Source organism: Neopsephotus bourkii, unplaced genomic scaffold (assembly GCF_033783945.1).
Source record: "Neopsephotus bourkii isolate Nb327-2 ecotype Australia unplaced genomic scaffold, CSIRO-AGI_Nbou_v1 NB_1825, whole genome shotgun sequence".
Classification (NCBI taxonomy): Eukaryota; Metazoa; Chordata; class Aves; order Psittaciformes; family Psittacidae; genus Neopsephotus; species Neopsephotus bourkii.
Genome location: NW_026902298.1, coordinates 8,064,509 through 8,090,532, shown reverse-complemented (window position 1 = coordinate 8,090,532; position 26,024 = coordinate 8,064,509). Strand labels below are relative to the sequence as shown.

Sequence of the window (26,024 nt, the reverse complement as noted above, 5' to 3'; positions counted from 1 at the left end):
ACGCAGGACTCGCTGCTAAGCTCATTGATGCCTTACCTGTTTGTGAAAAAATGGGAATTTTTCCAGGTAGTCATAAAAAACCCCATCAGAGATGGACAAACCCCCTGGCCATAGGGAGTTTTGCTGTTTAAACTTGTTATGCCAACACAGTCCAGGTTATTTTTCCTAGAGGACCCAATCCTGCATGCTGAAGCATCCTGCATAACTGCCACATTCATAACGAGCATTCCCCACTTCCAGGAGTGATGCCTAAACTGCCCCAGAGGCCACAGGGGCATTATACAAATACAGATGGAGAAACATAAGCACCGTTTGAAATAGAAATTGTTTCTCCCTATGGCAAAGCCATTGATCATTCTGGTGTCGGGATGGCAGCAGTGGCAGTTGCTGTTCATTAGCCCTTCTTAGCACATTGGAGCTGGAGGGAAGGATGTAGTTTCCACTGGGAGCTGTGGCTTTTCTCCTTCCCAGCCACTGGGTCTATTCAGCATTAATCAAGCTGACATTATTCAGTGGATCTCACAGGCTTGCACTTGATCATTATGTTGCTATGCGACTGCTGGGTTCAGAGACAGAGCGAGCACTCCTCCCCTAACCTGATAAACACCCCTGCATTAGTCTTCTCCCCATTTCTTTTATCAGCTCCATATAAAAGTCAGTAGCCTCTCAAGTGAATTTATAGCACCGCTGTATTTATAGCACTGTGGTTGATACTATCATTACATGCTGACAGCAGAGCATCCCCTGCCAAGCTGCAGGGCTCTCCCGGGCTGGGTTTTCCCATCTCTGTACCTGTGCATATCCAAATTTGGAAAGGGAGTTGCAACCAGAGCTCATCACTGGGGCTTTAGTTCTGGGTCAAATGAACCCTGAATCCAAACAGCCTCAACCTTTCCTGTAAGGAAGGATAGGCAAAAATGGAGGAAGTGGCGGTTGGATGTTGTGGCCTCATGACATGGACACAGCAGATACAAACTCTATCACCAGGCCTGATGACCAAAATATCTTGAAGTAAATGATGGCCAAAATTGGGAGTGGGATCTGGAGTTCTGTTCCAGAATCTTCTGATCAAACCCTTTAATTATGCTTTTATTAGTACAAAGTAAGCAAGCACATCCTTTTGCTTCTTCCTCCTCTTCCTTCCCCTACCAGTCTCCTTTTTCCTATCCCACGGCTGGTCATTGCTGCTGAGCAGCAGATGGTAAGCAGCCAAACGTTTCCATGCTCTATTTAAAAATCTTGAAACTCAGTGTCTCCATAAGAACCACATAAAACTATAAATACACCATGTAAAATTACTGCTAAAGCAATGTGCAGAGAAAAAAGCAAGTCTAGGGACATTTTTTAATGTAATAATTGAGAGAGAAGTGCTGCTCAGTACTGTCGAACTATCTCTTCCTAATCCTCATTTATCAAAAACATAGAGAGAAGGTATTTTTATGGGTTCCTGTAGCAAGCCATTACACAACTACCTACAATTTAATTCACCTCTGTGCTACTCTAACAGGGCAATCGCCGTGAGTGAACTACAATTAAGTGTCTACTGGCTGTGCAAAAGTAACTCCTGTGATATTCTATAGTGATATTAGGATTCCTGTAACTTCATGTATGTCCCAATGAGCAAATCTATATTTGTAATTTCATCGCACTGCTAGTGTTGTGCACATCATCCAAGCGAGCCTGTGAACAATGTTCCTATTTATAACACCTCCCAGTACTTCTCCTTGGCTGAAGGATATGGACAGGCATATTCATTTATTACCACTGCCAATGAGTTGTCCTTTAATTTAGCAGAATCCCTTCTTTCCCTGAGCTAAAAATCCTCACTCCCTTTCTAATGCTACCTCATAGTTACAAAGGAATCCAAAACCTCTAGGAATTATAGCTTAAAATTTAAATATTAGCTGTAATACTTGGAATTTTGGCAACATGGTATTCCTTGGTCGTAATCTTTGACAGCTTTGTGAGAAATGATGCCAGTTGTGCAACTGGGCTAGAAAGGCTGTAATTTATTTCACTTCTTAAAACATAAGGCAACAGTAAAAGGAGTAAAAAACGCCAGCCTTTGTCTGGGAAGCATTTACCATGCATCCATCACTCTTCTGCAGGCACCTTTGAGAACAGAAGTGAAATTTAATGCGGCAGTTCAGGGCATAAACATACAGAGCACACCAAAATGAAATCAGAGTGTTTTCTCCACCGTGACAAATTTTGCTATTAGCCTTTTGCCCCCTGTTTCACACTCTTTATCAAGCTCAGAAGTCAATCCTCTCTCATCCACCCCTGCTGATGAGCTGGTGAAGCTCAGAGAGAGGGGAAAGTGTCAGCCTTGCTCCAGGGGCAGGCAGGAGCTGGGCACAGGTGCAGCCAGGCACCACATACCAAACCACCGCTGCTTCACACGTAGGACAGCTGATTCTACAAGTGAACTTCTCCATTTACATCTTTCTACCTCACTCCTGTTAAGATGACAAGGAATTGCCTGCAGCACCTTTTAAAAAACACTTTTAGTATCTGTGGATAGTTGGCTCACTTCTGCTGTCTCTGATTTATTGCTTAGCTTAAAAAAGAAATCCTGAGTAACCTTTGCCAATCATTTTAGTATCTTCAGTTCACCTCAACTGAAAAATAATGCAATCACATTAGTTTTAAAAACAGAAGGAACCAAAATACAGTTGTCTCACCTTCCATTCCCAATGGGAATTCTGCGGAGGTGTCATTTTCTTCCAAAGTCAAAGGGCAGCCAAGAGTTTTGCTTCTTTAGCCACTGTCCACCTCTTTATTGCCTTATAGTCCTCTCAGTACTGTTATACCCTGAGATCCTCTCTCTAGTTTGAAAAGATGCCTTTTTAGGTTTACTTTTCAGGAAAGAAGCAGGATTTCAGCCACACTGCAATAATGCTTTGTGTGCTTTGGTTTCTAATCTGAGTATCTGTATTCCATAATGTAATTTGTCAGAGCTGAGTTATAAGAATTAAAAAAGCTAAAGGACAGAAAAGCAACATAACTTGCTACGACTGCCCAAGTCAGATATTTCTCTAAAATGTAAGTTTGTTTTTCTTCAGTGAAGTGATGTAGTAGCTTTTAAATGGTTTTGTTTTCAGCTTTTACACCTGTTTAAATGTCTTTTCATGAAAAAGATGTATCTTGGTTTGCTACTACTTTTCATTTTCCTCTTGGGAATGATAACACTTTGGCATATTCACAGTGCATGGTAGTTGCTAGCCTCAGTTATTTTCTAAGAAATAAGGATGCTAAAGATCTCTTCTGTAACCTGGAAATAAATATCAGTTTAAATATAAAAGATGATAAATAATGTTATACATCATAGAATCATAGAATCACAAAATAGCTAGGGTTGGAAAGGATCTTAAGATCATTCAGTTCCAACCCCCTGCCATAGGCAGGGACACCTTCCCCTAGACCATGTCACTCAAGCCCTGTCCTACCTGGCCTCGAACACTGCCAGGGATGGAACATTTACCACTTCTTTGGGTAACCCATTCCAGTGCCTCACCACCCACACAGTAAAAAACTTCTTCCTTATATCTAACCTCAACTTCCCCTGTTTCAGTTTAAACCCATCACCCCTTGTCCTTTCTCCACAGCCCATACGAAGCTAGAGGCAACATGGATTAACATATAGCTTTATATGGCTTACCAAGAAACACAATCAACAGCTAGCAAAAATAGTACTCTTGAAGACATAAGACAAATAATATGAAACGAAATGTCAGTCATCTGCAAGACAAGACTTATGTAAATTCCAGCTTAGTGCACCAGCATTGATTTTATGCTTGCCCGAGGTATTCTCAAATGTAGAGCTGTGCTAACTTTAAGGACTGTCTTCAACCAGTCTATATTGTTCTTCTTACACAGTTTTCACTGTATTGTTTTTTCATGTATTAAGGCTTTTCTTGTACAGACAACTCAATTTTTACTCCATTTAATCAAGTGTCACTGGTAGGAATTCCAGAATTTCAAGGTTTTTTTTCCAACTCTTCATTCTATAAACCAAATGATATATATCATATATATGTGTATATAGATGTGCGTGCATAACCAAATATCTCCCTGCCACCAGTTTGATGATTTCCATCTTCCAGGAGATGATATAACTACCTGATGCTGAAGCTTTTGATTACACTGATTTCTGAATGAGCAATCATTTGCAACTAACAGATCCACCCTTCCCCTAAAACCAGATTATCTTCATGCATGCAAAGAACAGTGGCTGAGTTAGTCCATATCCAGCAGAGTAATTGTAATAAAATTTACTTAAATGGTATCCTTTCTATAAAAACAAAGTCAGCGTTGTCTTTCTGCAAAGAATGTATTTCTATGGAGCAGTATGGGACAAACAATGTGCAGTACTTCAGCAAAAGGTACATTTATGTGCTGTATGTAAGGCCAAACCACACCACAAAAGAAATACCTCAGGCTCTCAATAAAACTAACACAATTACCTTTTTTTCTTCATAATCGTGGATATTATGTCCATATCCCACACAAATGTGGCTACACAATTACACATTTACCCAATGGTGTCTGACTACTGGAAGTTACTTATCACCTAAGTACCTTTCAGGAGCCACTTATATGCATATGTACTGCACTGCACTACTGGGGATGCTGCTGTTGGCAGAAATAAGCCACCTCCTTCCTCCTTGAACCTGCAAACATCAGAGACTGTTCACTAACAAGCATGTGCAATAGAAAGTACGAACTTAAAACCTGTAATGCTAAGTGGTAGAGAAGATAAATTACTGTTTAGTAAGAACACGAGTAGTGCAAAGTGATTTCAAGGAGTGATTTCCTAAGACAGATTTATACTTCATGCTAAAGTGGATTAGGAGAGGTATCAGCATGAATCAAATGACATGACACAGTGAATGTGGATTAAGCCAAGGCAAAACCACTTTTCTCCCCTGTCTGAAGCCAAAATAATTTATGGCACTGATGAAAAATTAAATTATCACCACATTTTATGAGGTTTTTTTTTTTAAGAGAGAAAAATACTACTGAAAAATAAATCTAAGTAACTCACCAAAACAACTGAAAGGTTTGTGGAAACTCTCTTTGAAATTGGAGAAAATTGGGAAAGCTCCTGTCCTGTGGTGTATATTACACAAATGTTGGTAACATAGGAATGTAAAACTGTTTATCACAGAATATTCATTAAGCAAACCTGTGCAGTAGAGACTACATTCCTCTTTAGTCTATGTGCTTTACAGGAGAAGTTAGTGAAGGGATGGAAAACATCCAGCCTTTATTAGAAATGATTTAGTTATTACGTTTACCTTGTACTGAGACTTGCAGTTTTTGTTCCTGTAGGTGACTCCAATCCTTCCCCTGGCTTTGAGGATTTCTCTCTGTTCATTTGCTGCAGTATTGAGTTCAATTCACTAATAACATTAGCCTTTGGGCCTGAGAGAATTGGGCTTTTCACCTCCGTCATGTCACCCCATAGCTTAGATGTCCTTTGGGGAACAACTTTAGCCATATTGGGCTGAGCACTGATCGGAGGGGGGGGAGGAGCGGGAGGAGGGATAACAAAGCTGTCTACAGTTTCTTCAATTAGCGTATCCTTGTAAAGTGCATTGCTTTTGTTGATTATGGGCTTCATTTTTGGCTTAGGAGGTACTGGGGGTTTGTCCACCAGAAATGTTTGCCCATCTGCATAGACTGTACAAGTATCCACGTTCTCCCCACCTTCCGAGGACAAGGTAGAGATGCTGGACACCGTTGAGATAGTGCTGGTTGTCTCTAAGTGATGGTCACTACTACTCCGACTGTCTACCTCCTCAATCCCAGAGTCAGTGACGTTATCAAAGCTGTCAGGGGGTGGCAGAAAGGAGGCAGGCAAACAGTTTGAAAGAGCCACTTGCTTTTTACTGTCTATGGAATTGGTTGCCTGGCTGGGGGCAAATGGCGCGGGTGAAGGTGTGCCATTCTTTCTTTGCGTAACCATCTCTGTTAGAGCCGAACCGGGAGCCGCGCGGTCGTCGGGGATATCAAAGCTGTTGGCAAACTCCAAGGGGGGTGGTAGTGGCTCAGTGAACATGAACTCCTCATCCATATCAATGGAAGCTAAGGGCGGTGGAGGGATGCGGAACGGCAGGATGACGGGGTCGTCCACAGAGCTCGCTGCTACGATGGTTTTGCAGGGAGATGCCGGTGGCTCAGGCTCAGCAGGCACGGTCAGCTCGCTTTCCGCTTCCTCACTCCCCTCTGGCCTCTCTGGTGGGGAGTTTTCAGGGTTGGATTCCACTTCAGTGCTCTTTTCCTCTTCATCTTCGGGCGCTTCGTCTGACTTCACTGTGTCCACAGTATGAACCATTAACAAGCCAGCTGACTTCTGCTGTGAAGTATCCACAATGTTTATTAACATGTTCTTCTTCTCCTCCGCTTTCTTTTCTTTCCCTGCATCTGTTTCATACTTGTTCTCGGTCTCCTGCCGTCTCAATGGGCCACGAGTGTTTTGCCTAGCGACAGGAGCAGTAACGGGAAAAGTCGTTTCCATATTGGGTCTCAGCTTTGTATCGATGTAAAGTGGTTTATTAAGGTCAGCTTTAACAGTGTCTCCTTTGCCTGGAATCTGCTGGGTTTGTTCTTTCATGGCTCTGTCCCTGGCAGAGAGAGCGAGGGCTAGTGGTGAGTTTGGATCTAATAGCTTTCCTGTGACTGGGTGAACATAACTATCTGAGCTGGGTGCATTTGCGGACTTAGCTGCCACTGTACTGTTTTCAGTACCTTTCGTTTTGGACTGAGCATTTAATGTCCTTGAATCACTTTGATTGCTGGGTTCACTGCTATTAAAAAGATTTTCAGGCTCTCTAGGTGCGGGAATTGGAGACGGTGACATAAGCTGTCTAAAACCATCCTCACTACTAAACATTGCTTCATCAGTAAATTTAGATTGCCTCATACGTGGTGTTGGTGGTGTTAGTCCAACATCCTCATCTCCCAGGTCTGTGGAGAGAAAGGCTGGAGAATTACGCCTTGCTTCCAGCCTCTTCTCCCTGTCCCTCACCGCTCCAGCGATGGCTGCTGCAAATGGACTGCTGACACCTAAGCTATCGTCGGGTCGAAGTTGCCCAGGTTGCTCTGAGGACTGAGGATCAATTTCCATGCTGCTCCCTTGGCTGCTTTTCCCACTGCTGCTGGTGGATGGCTCTTTCACAATAATTGTCGGGATTGGAATGGAGCAGGTCTTTTCTGGACTGTCTTCAACATTCGATTGTTTCACCAGCATCCCCTTCCGCCTCGCTGGTTTGGCCGGCACGTAAACTGCTTTGCTTGCAATCTTCCCAACCTCAGAATAGGGATTTTCTGGCATCTGACCCCTCTTGTTCCTGAAATTTGCCTGAGATGCAGCACTCCGATTGTACAGGTCTTCAGAGTCCAGAGAGTATCGGTCCAGTTCTCGTCTGAAATAGATCCCCTTGTCCCTTATCATTGTTCCCACACTCTCAGGCCTAACCAAAGTAATTTTTGCACCTGAATTCTGATTAAATGGAGGTTTAATAGTTCCATAGCTCCTTGATGTCAGGGATTTGGGGGAGTTGTACAGAGAGGGAGAAGGTGGTGGTGGTGAAGGAGGTAAGGACTGTGGTGGTGGTGGGATATCTTCAGAGGTGTCAGGCATTGAAAGACTTCTGGTAAACTTCAGCATAGGAGGAGCCAAAAACTGCCGTTCTTCCTCTGTTATTCCTAAAAATCAGAAAGTATATTTAAAACACAGTCTTCCACTGGGATCCCTCAAATTGTATTATTTCTGTATCCAACCTAAAAGTGCCAGGGTGCATTTCACATGACTTGAGGCATATGCAAAGTTACAAAAGAGGGCTTTTGGTTGATTCCTACCATAAGCATTCTTTCCTGTTGAAATTCCATAAACCTGGATGCCAGAATTAAAAAGGATGCTACAGAATTTTAATTAAACTGATCACTGATGTGTAGGCAAACGCTTTGGGTTTAGGTATCACCAAGGTAGCTGTAGAGAAACACATTTGCTTTGAAAATTACTGAACAGGGAAGACATTCTGTGCAGAAGAGTAGTTTATGCCTTGCTCTCCCACTCTATAAATGCACATAATAATGCAACTTCGAAACTAATGAATTTTTAAGATGCATTTGAAACTTAGCAAAGTGACTGCAAAGATTCTATTGGGGAAAAAAATTCATAATGTTTCATTTCAAAAGATGACATTGTATTATTACAAATACGGCTTTTAACATAAATAAACTGGATAATATTGGGATAATTCAGATGCTAATTTTACACCAGCTTAATGCGTTTCTAAACTGAAAAACATCACTACTAAGATTACTCCTAGAGAACAAAACAAGCCTAAATTTGGCTTTTTTCTGTTCTGTAAAATCATCTATTGTCATAATTTGGAATGGAAAAGAGGTGAATTTTGTTCCATTTCATCAATAGGGATTTCTTTGTAAGCTACACTACATTACAATGCTTTTGCCTCAATACCAAAATAAAAAGAAATATAATTTTGCCTTGGGTAATGCACTGTAAAGTGCTTGTACTGATAATTTGTTCCCTTCTCACTGCCCTTCCCTGTTAGAGGGAACTTTCTAAAGAAAGTAATTAAAGTTCCATAATACTTGCCTACTGCCATCAAAGCAGCCTGTGGAAATACCATCTTACACACAAACTTCTAATGAACTTCGCATAAAAATTAAACAGTCATTCACTGAGGTAAAGATGCTTTAAGAAAGAAGCAAAGTTACTAAAATTATGTGATTAATGCATAAGCAAACTATACATCAGAAGCATTTTACCTATAGATTTTTGTCTTCTCATTGTACCCCGAGGTATACCCAGAAAAGGACCTTGAGGACTCCCTGGTACAGTGGGCGTCATCACAGCAATACCCTGTCTCTCATACATGGACTACAAAAAAGCAAACAAAAAACCCCACAAGCATTAAAGCATGCAAATCTTTCTCTCACATGTAAGTAACTCTGCTGTCACATCTGCTAAACCCCTGTCCCTTTTAGAGTTGTTATGGAAAATAACAGATTTGGTATTATTTTGGAGAGGAAGTGAAGAGAAAGGGAAATCTGGGCTTTAGTTCCATGTTCATAAAATGAAAACGGCTGTAAGTGGAGTTAGTTGAAATTACAAAGCAATATGTTCAGATTCCAGCACATTTTGTGTGTGCAGCAAGAAACATGAAGCATGAGCAATTACCTTTTGTGTCATTCACTTCAAAAACATGCATAGGTGTCAGCATTCACTCTGCACCAAGCTGTATGCTCTCTTTGCTTCTGAAGAACAGACCTATCCCTGGAGGACAGACTCAAGGCGTTTAGCACAAGGTTACACTGGCAGTGAGCATCTCAGCTAGGAACTGAGGAACATCACCTGAATCCCAATATGCACTCAACTGTCCCTCCTTCTTGTGGATCATCATGAATCTATTTGTTTTCTCCCTCTTAGAACAGCCTTAATTTCCTTCCAGCCCAAGTGTTTGTTGTACCAGATCTGATGCTCTTTTGGAGGCGTAGGTAATGGAAAAATACATTTAACATGCAGTAAAACCAATTATTTTTCACATGCAAAGTTCTGTAAGAGCAAACTGTGCAACTGAACAATCCAATTTCAAAGTTCTGGAGTTTAAGTTTTTAATACATGCTATAGCATTAATGTAAATTCTTCCCTTACAAATAATCCTGTGTTATTTAATCCAGATATTATATATGCCATTATTAATAATAAAAAACTTGCAGTAGAAGAAACCTTCACATTAGTGAAAACTCTATGGCTGCACTAACTCTTGGTGCTGAAACTGAAATAGCATACCTTGATTTTGAGCAAAGTTTTTTAGCTTGGGGTTAGCGTTGTATTGACACCTTCAAGTTCAGAATTTATGGGGTCTCACCAGTTCAGATTAAAGGCAGAATAAGTTCACATCTGTGTGAGTAACACTGGAGTAGCAACGCTGTTGATGGGACAGTCTCAGAATAAGGATGCAATGAGAAAAGTTCTACAAGGGGAATGCTGACTTGTGTTAAAAAGCTATTATTAACAATGCAGAGTACACCATGCCTTAAAGTTACAAGATAATAAAAGCAAAATGAGTATATAAAGCAATGTTCATAAACTCAGTTCTGTTGTATGCCTTGTACACTGCCAAATCCCCCCCCCCCCCCTTCAAACAGTTTCTGAAATGAAAGCAGTACTTCATAGCTACCACTCACATTCATATCTGTAGCTGAGGGAAAACATCTACTAGAAGGCCGCTGTTTAATAGTTGCCACTCTTGAGTCCACAGTTGCATTGTCTGCAATTCTTGATGGCTTGGAAACTGGTACTATTTCATCCACCTTATCTGTAATATAAAAGTATTCAGTAAAATAAATATCATTTGTCCCACAACTGAAAAGTTCAGTATTGCAAGGTCAAAGGAAGAGATTTACTTCTCAAAAAAATGCAAAGAAAAAGTTTTTTTTTTTTTTGGCATTTTAACAAGGCAACGCTTGAGCATCAGAAGTCGTGCAAGCCGAGCACTTTTTATTGCTGCTACAGAACATGCATGCTTTAGTTTTAAGCCTGCATGCATTCAATGTTTACTTAGTGTGACTCGAAAAACAATCCTCTTCTTCAAACCTTCAAAATGTGAAGGGAGAATATCTATATAGAAATGGAAAGAAGACCTTTAGAAATAATGAATCCGTACAGCACTGTTTCAAATAGAGATAAGCAGACTGTACTTAGCCATCAGAAGTTCAGCGATATTTTGGACAATAACAAGTACTCCAGAAGTGCTCTTTTATGCCTATTCTCCTTAAACAATCACATCCTAATTTCTTCACACTCTTGGATATTCAGATTAGCATTATTAGTAACTGCATCCTTTAAATGAATCTTTTGTACGTATTTTGTACTTTAATAACTGAACAGTCTAGGAATATATTTAGCTGTGGTCAGAAACAGACCAAACAGACAAAGTCCAAATCTGAATGAGAACTTTAACATTTGGATTTGGGATTCTGATCTATTATATGCTGTGACGATAAAATATAGGGAAACTTTAATCAAGATATTCCAAAGCTGAGTGTTAGTTTTAGCCCTGTCTCCAACTCTGGTCACAAGCAAGGCTCATCAGCATTTAATACAGAACATCACTGCCTCAGACGGAAGACCTCCAAGTACCATCTTATCAGCTAATTATAGCCTGACAGCTCCTTTATTGCCACTTCTACTATTATGAAACTAAGGCATGGAGAAATTAAATAACTAGCCTAAGCCAGCAAAAAAGTTCAATGTTTGAATCTGTGCTAAAATCCAACTTGAATCATACCAGCATGTTCCCTTACTATGCCTTACATTGCATTTGCTTTTCTGTATCATGCTAATCTAGTGGTTTTTTCCTTTGAAGTTTCACCAAAGTAAGGATTAGTTATATAGCCTGTGCTATTTATGTGAGTGAATACCTCAGCCTGGCTCCTAGGCTTCCATAATGTGAGTCGGGGCAAAGTTACTTTTCAGCAATTAGATCCATGTCCCAAATATTTGCTTTAGCAAACAAGGATAGCTACTTCATGAGGCTACTACAGATGTAAACAACACAGGGTTGTGGTTGTCTAGTGATGGTGTTACTATGGCAAGTATCAGGTTTAGGGAGTTAAATTTTACCTCTCACTGGAGAGCAGCGCACTCAGGGCCCTGGATATGAATATGGATGGGAATAAGGCAGGAGGAAAAGAGCTTTTGATCCCTCTAAACAGTAGATCTGGCTGATGCAAGGATGATAATTTAAACAGGAGAAGAAGAGAGGGAAGACCTTTTAGCCTGCTGGTTAGGAAGAAGGTTGTCCTAGAAGTGGGTATTTCACTGTCACAGAGGGTCAGGGAGCAGGCAGGAAAGGAAAAGGTTGAGCAGAACCAGTAAGCTGAACACTGTTGAAAACTGTCTCATAAGAGTAGTGTTGCTGTTGCTTTTCAACTGAGGTTAGCATTCAATTCTTTTCATTGGTCTGCTTTATTTTTGTAGGTTTTAAATCATCCAGTGGAAGGAGAAAAGGAAAAAAGAAATCTTAAAATCATCACGTATTCAAAAACTTCACATTTCATGAGACTTTGTAACACAAACTGTGAACTTCTGAAAGAAAAATATCTGCACTTCTGCTCAGCAAAAGGCATCAGAAAGCAATGGTGTAACCATGGACATTTGAACTGTACAGCAAAAATATGGCTAGACTGTAGAATCATTCCCAGGGGATCTATCACCAAGAGCTTCAACTGGGCAGAGATTTCCTGTTAAGTCTCTCCCACCCTTTTTAGCATCCCAGAAGCCAAACAGCTGGTCTTTGGGATAGAGAAAGAAGGAAGCTTTGGAAACTGAAGCAGTAGGTACTCAAAATCTGTAAACAAGAAATATAAATATACCATGTATGAACTGATCCCCTTTATTTTTAACAGACACATGTAACCATATACCCATTCAGACAACAAAAAGCTACAGGGAAAGAGTGATGAGGCTATGACAGACACTTGAAAAGCATGGAAATATTTGTTTGGGGATGAAACATACATACCCTCCAACTGCACTGATTTTGCTAGACAATACTACAAGTCAGATCCTAACTTTGGATCTGACCAAAATATCAGTTGGTACCAATTCTTAATACCATCTACTGTCGCCATTTGGAAAAATCTTTGGTTTGTGTAGGTTTATTGCAGGTTTCTTGTCTGTAGACAGGTTTTCAGTCCCTATAGCTGCTCCCATTCAAAGGGTGCTTTGTGCCTTGCTGAGTCTAGCTACAGCACTTAGATATGGGAGAGGAGAGCAGGTTAAAGCTTAAGCTGCTCTGCAAGGAGCTCTTTAGAGGTTCCTCATGTAGTATTTCCAACATCAGTGCTGCTGTATCTGTGCAGCTTCTTCTTTAGCTCTACTGCCCTTTGATCAGAAAGCAAAGGTAGAGTGGAGGTTGTAATTTTGAAACTACCACAAAAAATCTGAAGCTACAGGAGCAGCCAGCACGTGGAATGAGCTTTATTCTACATGGCAGCAGCTACGTGGCGGGTCCTGCAGGATACGTCAGAATCTCAGCATCAGGCCGCAACTGCACCACACTTCTGACATGAAAGCACTACGTAAAGTAAAAACATTCTCACTGCATTATCAAACGTGCTCATTAGGCCAAGAAAATGAACTGGCTGAATTGTATTTAGCTGCATTCCAACTCATCCCAAAGAAATAAGACGGAAGCAGACTGAGACAAACTTTCACTTGCCTTTGCCTTTCACTGTTCATATCCACAGTACCAGTGTGCAAACCATGTATGCACCAGAAACACACATTCAAAAGGCAGCACGTACTGGAATAATTTGTCAGGCTTACTAATCAGCTTGTCTCCCAACCTCCTTGTGATCTTCAGTACTCTGCAGCATGCATTCCTTGTACCAGTGAGAGGGGAATCTTACAAGCTTGTGTTGGAAATTCTCTTTTACAAACAGTTTAAACTAGAGAGATATGAAATAGCCACAGAATGGGTGCAAAAATTTACATCTGGTGTGAGGTGTGTGGACCACATGGCCAAAAAAGCACGCCTCCAATGGTGTTCTTCAAAGGGACGCAGCTGGACGTAGGTGGAAGGGAAGAAAAGATTCCTTAGTGGAAAAAACCTACGCTGGAGGTTGGCCATGCCAGCTGCATTTCATGGTTAAACCGGTCATTTAGCAAAGTAGAGGCACAAGCACACACACACACACACACACTTCTAAGGGAGCAATCTATGGCTGGCTGGCAGGAGAACCAAACAGTAGTTGTTCTATTCTGAATAACTTCAGTCTCGCAGAAAGACAGGGAAGAAGAGTCTGTGGCTCACTGGACAGAGAGTGCAGCTCGGTGGTCATCACAGAAGAGGAGTTTTAGGCCTACAGTTATTCTCTAGTATTTGCCAGAGGAGGAATTCATCACTGCTTTGTCATATAAACTCTTCTGAACCTTTACGAGAAGTTACAACGGCAATGTTGAGAGTCAAACACAGGAGCCATGCTACACCTGTGATCATCAGTTACCACTGCTCAAGGGGCTCCTGGTAACAGCATCCTTTCGGAGAACTGTCAGGGATACCACATGTATAAGCCAGTCTAATGCCTCTGCATGCATATAGCAATTTGAGTGCCACTAGATTAAATTCCCCCGAGAGAGGCAGCACCAACAGATATAAAATAATTTATTGTAAACTGCATTTCCATCTGCCCCGTGGGTTACAAACTGGACCCGTGCTCTGCTCAGGGTGCCAGCCCTCAGGAAATTACACGGCCTAAAGGCACAGAAAGGAGTTGCATTTTATCAACATGTAGGTCGTCTCTGATGAAAAGCTCTTAAATCACAGACAGAGTAGCACAGTACCCAACAGCACGTCCTGACTTTTACATTCTCAAGAGGTCTGGCTGCTAGGCAAGTTGCTTTTTCTTTTTTTTTTTTCTTTTTCTTTCATAATTAATATCTATGATAATTACAGGGGACAGTCTCCTCCTCATAGATTTGTTGCAGGAGATGGTTCTTATCCCCACAGAACTCATTGCTTAGTGACTCCTGTTTCCAATCCCCAGACTCTCTCAGAGGAAAAATTATAATGCTGCCCATCAAACCACCAGATCCATCATAAAAGGAACTTTGAAAATGAGAGTCAGGTGCCTAGATAGATCTGGTGGCACATCACTGTAACAGGCCCCAAAAGATAAATATGAGGTATGATCCTGGCAACATTACTTATTGTACGACATAGCCAAGACATGTGGATTAGCTCCACCGAGGGTCTTAGAAAGTGAGCTTGTCAGACCCACAGAGGATAAGAATGATCATGATCCGGTACAGGCTAACCCCAACACCTCAGGCTGGCATGCCAGAAACACCAGGCAAAGACTGATCGAACACAGTTTTGGAGGCGAGTATTGCCAAGACCTGTATACTTACCACCAAGTCCAGAACGCTTGCTCAGAGGGGATGGGATAATGGAGAAAGAAAACTCAAAAAACAGCTGCCTCAAGAAATGACTTGTATTTGTAAGAAAAGCAATGAATGCCTGGCACAGAGTAAAAAAATGCTCGTATGAAGTTAAAGTGAAAGAACAGAGGCAAATGTTCTTCAAATACCAGCAGCACACATTGTTAACAGTGCAAATAGAAACTACAAAATGTTAGACTAATCTAGTCAGCCAGAATACAATGTTAGCCAATGTAGGAAATGGTTGAATTCTGCCACTGATGGCCTTATGGCTAAGAATTAAAAGGACAGGCACATTAAAAAAAACCCTAAAAATCCTATGGTGTGGTTATTTTTTCTTCCCTCCCCCTTTTGCCTGGCGTGTAGGCATGGGCAACGAGGCCCTCTCGGTTATGGCTCTCTGCAGCCGGCCACTGCGACAAGGCAGCGTGGCCTGCGGTGGTTCTCGAGAGTCGCTCGTCCCTTCGGCCCCTGGTAAGCACACAGTGGAGGATGCCACTGCGTCCTCACCAGTCCATGTCGAGGCACAGGTTAACTCGACATGGGGGGTGGCTCTTTGGGAGATGCGTGTTTCAAGGACCTGCGTCCTTGGCTGCTTGAGAAAAGCTAAAATCTCTGACAGGTAGTTATGGATGGCTCTTGTGGAGGTAGCCACAATGCCCAGCTGCAGCTCCATACGGCCCATGGACTGTGACATGAGACCCATGGACTGTGCATGCTCCCTCTTGATATTTTCCAGCAGCTGCACAATCCTACTGTTGGTTTCCATCAACAGCTTCTCTCCCTCTGTTAGCTGGGGCTGCCCTCTCCAACCCCGATCCCTAGGGACAGGCTCAACACCGCAGCGCTCTTCATTCATTTCATCATTTCCCTCCTCCTCAGGAGAGTCACTTTCAAACTGAGGAGTCCTACTGAGTGACTGATCCCCGGGAGACTGTATGTCCATGGTACACTCCGGAGTCCGCGCTGGCGTTTGAAATCCCTCAAAATCCTCCCCAACGTTGCTGTGCGTTTCAGACGAGGACAACGGCCACTGCCAGCTCTCTGTGGTCCTGGCTGGCGAGTCTTCGTCAGAGGCAGGCACCGAGGATTCCTGTTCTTCAGCCGGTGTGGACAGCGAGCTCCCTCGGTGATGGCCAGCTTGCCCCGAGGATCCAGGAACCTCCCCATCTTGTTCCCCAGTGACATCTGGCAATCAAATAGAGGAGCAACAACCACTGTATCTGAGGCCAGGCAGATGGAGGTATCTACATGCATTGGACAACACACAGAAAGAAGCCAGTTGGGAAGCCAGAGTGTATGTGTTTGGGCAAACGGAAGGGCGGACTAAAGTTTAGTGAATGCACTGGGCACGTGGTACTTGACATTATTAACAGCTTTTGGTATAAATGCACACTGTCCTGTACCCAAAACACACACAGCCATGCTGCATCCCAAGGCAGGAACTACCAATTCACCTCATCGTGACTGTGACAGGAAATGTCAGTGAACCTATCAAAAAGCTCACCTATGCACTGCAGTGGTGTCAGTCAGAAATCCCTGGGACGAGCTCAGGGCCAAGTGTCCAATTGAGCTTCCTGGGGTGCCAGATGTGCTCCACCACTGGCTGAGGGCAGCCCTTTGTTGTTCTGAAGCACTGCTGTCTATCTTCACTTTTGTCCGACGTCTCACGTCACTCCCACCCCCAGTGTGCTCTCTCCCAAATCACTGCTGCAGCACGACGGTGGCTGTCCACAGCGTGTATCCCGCGAGCAATGCCCTCCCTAACATTTGCCAGATTTTCCTTGTTCTTTTCTCCAAACAGCAGGAAACGCTTCCTGAGGGCATTGCTCGCCAGGATCTCATCGTCTTCTGAAAATAAACTTAAGTTTTGCCCTCCCCTGGCTACCTCTTCCCTTGCCTGAAGGCATGTGGTGGAAATCTGGGTGCAATTGCTTCCCTGTGGCAACTTAGAGTGCAAAGAGGCATCATTACAGACATTATCAAGGAGGATATTGTGCATATGCTTACTCTACATCCTCCCCTACATAAATGCACTCCCAAAGGCTAGAGATGGCAAAGCTTTTTGCACCCGCAGTGATCACTGGCTCACAGTAGAGCACAATCTGCCCAGCACCATTCTTGGTTACAAGAGTCAGTGGCTGTAACTCTCACCCTTTCCATGCTTCAGATAAAAATAACCATGAGTTCATTTTGGTTTTTTTGTGGGGACAATTTGGTCATCAGAAATTAATCTGGGGTGGTCTGGCTAAGATGTTGCAGAACAGTAGCACAAAAAGCCTGCATTCCTCACACTCAGGCAAGGGATATGGGAGAGAAGTGCTGCCATTGGGAAGACTGTGACCTGAACAGCATGGCTGGCTGTGCTGCTCACACTACAGTGCTCTGGGTGCCAGCCTGCTGTCATGACTGCTCTATGGCAGCTCAGTCCTGAAAAATGTTATTATTTAGGGAGTAATTTCTGCTCTGTGAAATACCTTTATATAGATGCTGCTCTTCAGAACTCAATCTGAAGCTGTAAGCTTACATCTGGAAGGTGTTGCTGAGGTCATGTTCAAGGATACTTCTGGTTCTGTTTATGAATCTGAAAAGTCTGATTTTGTCTGATTTTTTAGTTTTTCTAGTTTATATGGTTTTAAATGAAAGCTCCTTCTGACAGACCCAAGGATGTCTCCTTCTGTATATCAGTCCCTGTCTACCCTCATATGGGATTTCTTATTTTTACACCCAAGTGCCTCCAATATTATTCTGCTCTGAAGGGGATTCTGTGTGGCTTAATATAATTATGACTTTTAAAAATGCTAAAATAATGGATATTAGTTGTGCATTTAGGATATTCACTACTTCAAAGTATTCACATTCAAAGTATTCACATTCCCTCTGTGTCTGGCTGGACTGTCCAGTTGCATGTTTTATGGAAAGTGAGGATGAGATTGTATTTGCAAAAAGGCATGAGCTCCTTATGAAAATGAATCTTAGGGACAAACTGTCATGCAATCATTGGCTCTTCCACTCCATGAAGATTTGAAAGGGACTGTGTATCAACCTAACTATAGTAACGGCTTCTTCCTTTGCAATTCTTCTCTCCCTATGCCTAATACAGCTGTAGCTGCAATCCTTCATTAACAGATCTCTCTTAACAACTATAGTATTGGACCACAAAATTCTTTCTCAGCATTTTCCTATCTGAATACACATGAAAAAAAGAACAAAAAAACAGGGGACCTAGCTTTACCACACATAGCAAACACACATTTCAGTTAAATTCTATGGGATTGGAGAAAGATAAGGGATCATACATATATTCATTCTGGTAGAGCCACTGGTCATACAAAAGGTCTTTGTATTTCTTTTGACAAGTCATCAGAAAATCGCCTGTGTTTGAAAACTCTGTTTCCCTGACAAGTGTTCTAAATAAAGCTCACCTAGGAACTGGTAAGAAAAGAGAACCAAACTCAACTGACAGTCAAAACCTGAAGCAAAACAGAACAAAAGACCCCTCCAAACCCCACATTAACTAATGAATATTTCTGGAAATAGTATCACTGAGTTTAGTTGGTCCAGGTTCAGGGGGATCATAAGAACACTTTTGTTATTTGTGCATGTTTACACATTTGCCAGAGGCTCAAAAGAAAAGCTTCTGTGAAAAAAACATACTAAACTTTTGCAAAGGTCCTAATTCTCTATAAAAATGTACCACTTGCTGTCCTCCTAATCACTATGTTCAGCCTTTCTGAGCTGAAAGAACAGCATCTGGCATAGGTGACCAATAACACAAATGACAAAGAGCACAAGAAAACAGTGAAAACCCCTGGGCAGAAAGTTAATTGTGGAAACTACTGGCGAATACTTATGAATAATGAATACATTCAACAGGTTTTAGGATAGGTTTAAGGATTGACTAGCAATGAAAAAGAGGAAGATTCGTAACTGCTACTATATGTTACAACGTGTTCAATACCTCTAGTAACTCCGGTTATGGGAAGCTTTGTGAAGCATTGACATGGGGCATAGGGAAACCGAGGCACGGCCTTACACGAGTTTTTGTACACTACAGAGCACTCCTGGGAAATCTGCCTGAAGGTCACTGGCTGTCACCACCTTCATGAATGTGTCAGTCCCAATAAATATGTGCCCAATAAATCCATTCCTTGATGACCAAAGGTCGCCCTAAAATTCAGACCAGATCTTGGCTAGACGATTGCACTAGTGGCTAGGTTGGTGCTGTGGAAAAGGTGTGCCAGTTACAGTAGGGGCACTGTAGAACTTGATTTGGCCAGAAACTGTCCTTACTGGCCATAGAAGGTGACTACTTCAAACAGCTGCCGAAAGTGGGATTAAAGCTGACTGAAGGAGTTACCTCAGCTAACTACCTTTACCTCATTTCCTTGGCAAAGGGGTGACTTCCAAGTGACTGTCAAGTCAGAATTAGCTATGGACCAAACTATATACCAACACGGTTGATGTTACTTGGTTGTTAACTGGCTTAGAAAAGAATTCTCACATTTAAAACCAAGTTTAAATACAGTGTGTACAAAGAAGTACAGCTAGTTTCCTCAGGGATGAAGCAAAGGGAAGAGTCAGATTCTCTAATTGTTTCCACCTTACATACCATTCCTACACGCAGCATTTTGCTCACAGTGATATACATGACTTACAGGCAAAATAGGTCACTTTAGGTCTTTTATAAGCATCTTTATATCTAATGATAGCAGCCAACTAACTGACAGTCTCCAAACCGTGACTTGCTTCATGTTCCTAACCTCATCTCCCTTGCTCTGACAGGGTATGACTCCCATTTTGATCTTAAAGTGACTAAGTGAAGATTCAGGAAGGAGCATGCATATGGGCTAAAGGAAATATAAACATCTGGAAGACAGTGACCCACTGCACTTCAGCTTTCGTGTTTGATTACTGTGAGCACTGCTGCAGCTATTTCCAAGAGTTACACGGGATTCACATGTTTTACCTTGCTGATCCTGTAGTTTTTTAAACAAAAAATGAGATCTATTATTAAAGTGGTCCATGTAGTAGGAACTAGTGAACCTTCATCAAAGTCCTGGCTATCTTCCTTTTCTGTCAAGCAGGTACTCTGTTTCTGCAGCAAAGTCCATAGCTGGCTGCTCGTACGGGTGTTTGCACTGGGCTGATAAAGCCTGGTCTGATGTGTTAAATTAGCAGTTGCTCCTGGTGGCCACAGGAGAACTGCTCCATCTTTTGTTCCTGCAGGGGTGATCTGTGGTTTGCCCAATCCTATTCTGAACATGGTGATTAGAAGCCAGGATTATTCCAGCCTTCAGGTTCATGAACATGTCCATCATTTTGGAGCACTGCTATACCATGCTGTCTCTTTGCATCACAACATTCATTACCAGTGAGAATCTTTTACATTTGTTATTAGACATACTTAGGATTGTAGCAGTTATTGGGTTAAGATACACAGAGAACTAAACAGTCGATTCAGCTGTAGGGATAGAGGACTGAGACAGAGGCCAAGAACAGAGCAGGGCTTTGAATATAAACAGACTTCAGAGACATCAGAGGTATTTCTTTAACTTTTGTTCACTGAAGAACATTTTGAGACTTATGCCTGTGTTGTGCCTTACCTGCCACTTGGACTGGCAGCTGATCCCTCCCCTGAGATGTGCTGCTCTTTAAGAATCCCTCCTTTTGAAATCCCACCATTTCTGTTTCACCTCTGCTACTGGATCGTTGCCTTTTCCATTATCTTTCCTTTCCAGGTTCCCCACCAGTGGAGCTGGACGTGAGGGGTGGGGTACCGTCTTCCTGCTGACAGGTAGGTGGAGATGTTCCTTGGCCACAACAAGTGGCCAGGAGCTCAACAACAGCGGTAACACAGTTGCGGAGCTTCCTGGGACCTGCCTCTGCTGCTCTGGACCTGGGCCTCTGCCTGTATCTGCATCATGCCTCCTGGGGTGGGTGCATTTTTCAAACTGCTTAGGTACACCAAGGTGACAGATGCCTTGTAAATACCTAAGATAGATACAGACAGAAACTGTACCATGCACAATCAGTTATGCAAAACTTCATACAATGCCAATTGCACCTATATGCTGTAGTATCACCCACCTTTTCTAGCATCTGCAGTCAACCACAGTCAAATATTTGGCACATGTATTTTTCCTTTTGAAAAGTGATGGGAACACAGGACATTCATTCTTCCTTGGTGTCAACAGGACTAGGCACATAGCTCTTAATGTCAGGTATTGCATATGCACATATTTTGTTCCATAGCCTTCCCTAAATACGAGTTTGCAAGCTGAGTTTAATTCCTTTCATTAGCTGCTAAAACTTATTTCCTTGTCAATAAACTGCAAAAATCAGTTCCATAAGTACTAAAGGGGTAGTCTTTAGGTGTGTAGATTTGTTTAAACTACATTAAAACATGGCTATGATGTTGCTTTTATCTCATGGTTTAATTTCATAATATCTTCTATTTTTAACTACAAGCAGCTTGATTTTAGTATAAATACCAGGAGTGATTATGTGTATAAGTTTGCATGTCTGAAAGAAAATAAGCATCTAAACCAAGCAGATGCACTTATTTACTGTATTCCTTTTAGATTTTTGTCACTTCCCCTATTTATACAAAAGACCTGGCCCTGCTTAGTTTATGAAAGAACAGCTGGAAAGTAACCTGATTAATACTTCAGGGTGAATGTCTGTGGATGGGGGAACTATGTGAAGGGCAATTTGGACAAACAGTGAGTATGGGAACCTAAATAAGGCTCTCGAAGAAGCAGATGAACTCCAGTACTAAGGGGGTGGTAGCAGAACGATGAGAACTGATTTCAAAAGCAAGCTTGATCAGAAGACAGAAGTTTGTATGATAATGTCACCTGTCATAGAAGCAGTTGTGCTTGATGAAGTGATTTCTAGTGTCTCTGGGGAAAACCAGGTGACTCCTATTTGCAGATGACTAAAAATGGATTTTTTAGCTATTAGCTATGCCCACTGACAACTGATGTCTTTCTTTTTAGCTACTGAAATCAGAATACAGGTATAAAAATTCATCAGACCAAAAGTAGGTAAAGTAGGCCTTCAACATACTGTTCAGCATTTAAAGACTAACCTAATGCAAAAGCACTGCATCAGAGTAAGAACGTTAAAGGTTAAGACTGAAATCCAAATTTGGTGTTTATGATCATATTTAGAGGAAAGAAATAACAAGTTCAGCCTAGAGTTATGTCATGTAAATGTAGAGTTAAAGAATATACAGGAATGGAATGAGTTTTCATTTAGACAATTAGGCTAATCCTCATAAATCTGCCACCACGAGCACATTTTAATCTGGAATTAACTTCTTCCAGCCCCATGCCAAGTGAACAATTTGCAGGATTGTGCTTAAATCACAATGCCAAAAATCACACATTTAGCATACTGCAAACAATAGGCAGAGAATATTACTTTAGCAGTTACCATCACGAGGAAATAACAGAAGTGCTTTGCAATACAGTCAAAAGCATAAGCCATTTGAAACACTTTTGTTCTATGAAAATGGAGTAAAAATACTTGGATATTCCCTAGGATACTGTAAGCTCTACACTGCACATTAAAATCCAGAAAAGGGAAAACTTACGTAAAATAAATCAGTAAAACATATAAACTGCTTAGTGACTAAAGTGAATCATTGAACATTGAGTATCTACAAATACCATTACATGATTTATGAAAAAGATTTGTATGTATTCACAATAAAGAACTAGCAAAACTTTCTGGAAAGAAAGTCTTGTGCTTTTAGGGCTGAAAATACTTTCACATTAGTACATATAAATCACATTTACATATGATAATCACACCATCAAAAGTAATTTTAAGGAAGGCAGAAAACTGATATGATCAAATTCTTTCTATAGATACAATTTTCAAGTACCAGCTCTTTAACAGTATGTTCAATTAATGAAAGAATTATACAGGCCTTTAAAATGCACCTGCAATCCTGAAGCCTTACAATTCGGCCTACCTTGAAAGAGGAATGGTCATTGTCTAACAGTGGTTTCTGTTCAAGAACAAAAACAAAGCAGAGAATATAGTCAATACCCACTCCTACCCTGCAAGCCAGGTGGAATTTAAGTGGCAATTTGATGTTCTGTTTAAGAGACAGCATTTGAAAATTTGGCCTAGTCACAAAAGAAAGACAAGCAACCAAAAGAAACCAAACAGAAAGGTGAAGGACCTAAGACACTTGCAGTCTTCTCTGTTCTTATACTTAATTCTCACGCTTCCACACCGAGGGGAAAAACCAAACAAACTAATGATAATTAGCTAAAACCATTTATTTTAATTATGTTAGAAATTAATTAACATGGGTATGTGAACATTTGAAGGAAAAAAAAAAAAGAGAAATAGCAGCAAAGGGAGTTTTGAGATGAGGGAGGTAAGTCCTTCATCTCCCTGGCTCCTGAAAAAAAGAGAGAACACATTAAAGGTGTTGAAAACGTTTTCCACTGCCCTAACTGTACCAGGCTGGAAAACACATGCAAGTTTTACTGTTCCTCAGGCACTTGTGACTTTCAGTATGTGGTTAGATATTCAATTAGTAATATCTGAGTATAGCAAGTGACACTCTCATATGCCAACGCATTTAATTCCTCTGTTTCCAAATGCTACAAACCCCATGTTTTCTTTAACACTTACAATTCCTTTTCCAACTTCTTTTATACCATTGTCTTGTTTGGTTGATGCTGAAAGGTTTTGAAAACCTTTTCAATTACTGTCCTGTAGTGAAGAAAAACAAGTATCAAAAAAGGGTGCTACATACACAGGAGTAAGCTGATAAACTCAAAGTAATACTAGCACCCACACAGGGACTCGACCTCTGCCCAGGATTCCAGATGTTTGTATATTATTAGTTAAAGCTGCCCACGTCACCCAACGTAAGCCCTGGTTTGAAGTGTTCAGTACTGAGAGTTACCTCTTAATTCTGTGCCAAAAGTTCATAATTGGCACATTGCCAGGTAGGTGCCAGATTTTTTTCAGTGGAAAACATAATGTTAGCATAGTGTTCCCTGATATGTGCTGATTTTTAATGCTTTGCTCTTCCAAAGTGTTTTAAAAGCACATATGCCATAGGCACAGTCCTAATCCTTCACCTCTTATGCTGCTATGGACTCCCCACAAGACTACAAGTCCTAAAACCTGTAGCCTTGCTACATCAATAAAAACTGGGGCACATAGTTTTTCGCACATACACTTCCCAGATTCCCCCCAGAGTCACTGCTTTGTGCTGGTGAAAAATGACAACCTGATGACAACCTTTATCTTATTACTACATTGCTACCTCATTAGAATTGCAAATATGTAATGCAAATCAATTACTTACACGGATACCCTTCAAGAATTCTTCATTAAGCCTGATGCCTTTTGCTCTCATCTTCTAAAATACAGTGGATGGTGAAGATCAGAAAACCTTCTTCCTGCATAAAAGCACTGTAGATGCTGGAAACTATCAAAGGAGTTGACGTTGTGAGTGCTGTGAAAGTTGCTTTGATGGTACTTCCGTTGTTTCCTGCAGACAAATCTGCATCATCAACTTCACCCCAGTGAAAGAAAAACCTCATTTTTGAACCCAGATGCCTTTGTGAGTGCTTTCTTCAAACACAACATAAAACTGTAAGCTAATCCACTGCTTGGCATTCATTGATATGTATTTGCTCTGCAATTTCATTGTTTCAGATGCCATTTGAATGTGCCACCTTTGAAACAATGGACAACAGGAATGGGATGAAGTGTGGATGCTTATTGCAGACAGAGCTAATAATATTTCTTTTGAATGCCATCAACTGATATTTTTCTATTCAAATAGAAAGACTTGATGCCACGTAACAATATTCTGCGTGGATGACAGCACAGTTACTCTGTACCTGAGAGGTGGTACTAGCATCTAAACTGGTCACAGGAGGAAAATCCTTTGTTTGTATTTGGTACTAGAGCCCACACCAAACCCCATAGATCAGCATCAATACATATAGAGGGATTATCTTATATTGATTACCACATCAAATCTATGCACAAACCAACCACCACCCCAGCTCACAACTGACACTCGTGTGACACTGTCAAAGTGATATTTATTAATGCAGAAGAATAATTTATCCTGTCATCCCCATTCCACTATGAAAATTTAGCCTGCTCTAGTCTTAATTTTGTACTTTCTCTTGGATGATTTTTATATGAGGTTTTTAAAATGAAACACTGTCCACTTTAGCTTTCACTGGAAACACCGAATTGCTCACTAAATCAAACCCATTTCCTGGCAGTGAAAAAGCTTACGAGAATGAAACTTGTAAATCATGTACCTAGACATTTACAGAGCTTAGTTTATGGATGTGTTCCTTAAGTACCAACTAATATTAATATTTTCCATCCACAAGAAGTTAGTGATAAAGAAGTTGAAAAAAACCCTGAAGGAAACTCCCTTTAAAACAAGCTCTTCATTAGCCACATAAACTTTCCAATGAGAAGCTAAATCTGTTATTTTAAAATATTAATTTTGAAACTAATATTTGCTGTAGTGATGAGGAAGATGATGACCTGAAATTTTTCTTGTAAGGTTTTTAGAGTATTATCAAAGCTTCTTTTTAATTTGCTACATGAATATTTTGGTTGCTCTTCAGTATTAATGGGCTCACTACACATTACCTGGAACTGTATTTTAAGTACTGCTTCCAAAAAACTGCTGCTACAACTGTTAGTTTACATGTTGCCATAATGTACTTATCCAACAATTCCTGTGAATGTACAAGAGACAAAAGAAAAAACACCTCTTCTCCCTCCCCACTACCCCACAGAATCCAGAAAGTGGTTTCCCTATTGAAAACACATCCCTTCAAACGTCTGTGTGAAAACACATCCCTCCAACAGTTTGAAGTTGGATGCTGTTTCTCCAGCTCAGGCAACCACTGTAAGCAGGACATCCGTGGCAGGGATGAAGTACAGGTTATGTTTTAGTAACTCCCGCTAGGTAACTGCAGTCAAATGCTTATACTGCCCATGCCATACTGCTGTGAACCCAGAGAGG

At 41.3% G+C, this 26,024-nt stretch overlaps 2 protein-coding genes across 5 annotated transcripts in view; both read right to left on the bottom strand.

Moving 5' to 3' along the window:
- Positions 1–26,024, bottom strand: part of SHANK2 (SH3 and multiple ankyrin repeat domains 2) — a 339,902-nt gene that overhangs the window by 10,405 nt on the left and 303,473 nt on the right. For 2 of the 4 annotated variants that reach the window (XM_061343497.1, XM_061343499.1), the window contains 4 exons: positions 10,598–10,657; positions 10,225–10,355; positions 8,803–8,914; positions 5,301–7,713 (listed from right to left, as the gene is read on the bottom strand). In XM_061343497.1, coding sequence (XP_061199481.1) covers positions 5,301–7,713; positions 8,803–8,914; positions 10,225–10,355; positions 10,598–10,657 — 2,716 coding nt within the window. The remainder of the gene's footprint in view (positions 1–5,300; positions 7,714–8,802; positions 8,915–10,224; positions 10,356–10,597; positions 10,658–26,024) is intronic. The other 2 variants (XM_061343498.1, XM_061343500.1) reach the window with 1 other exon arrangement.
- Positions 15,023–24,355, bottom strand: LOC133207021 (uncharacterized). Its single transcript, XM_061343516.1, has 2 exons — positions 20,590–24,355; positions 15,023–16,171 (listed from the first exon to the last, which is right to left on the bottom strand). The coding sequence occupies exons 1-2, from the start codon at positions 20,666–20,668 to the stop codon at positions 15,312–15,314; spliced, it is 939 nt and encodes a 312-aa protein (XP_061199500.1). The 5' UTR covers positions 20,669–24,355; the 3' UTR covers positions 15,023–15,311.

Bases quoted from the DNA above. Each gene is read 5' to 3' on its own strand.
- LOC133207021 (XM_061343516.1), bottom strand. From the start codon at position 20,668: ATGGTGGGATTTCAAAAGGAGGGATTCTTAAAGAGCAGCACATCTCAG. The intron at 16,172-20,589 runs GTAAGGCACAAC...TTTGATTGCCAG, and splicing joins GCTGCCAGTCCAAGTGGCAG to ATGTCACTGGGGAACAAGAT.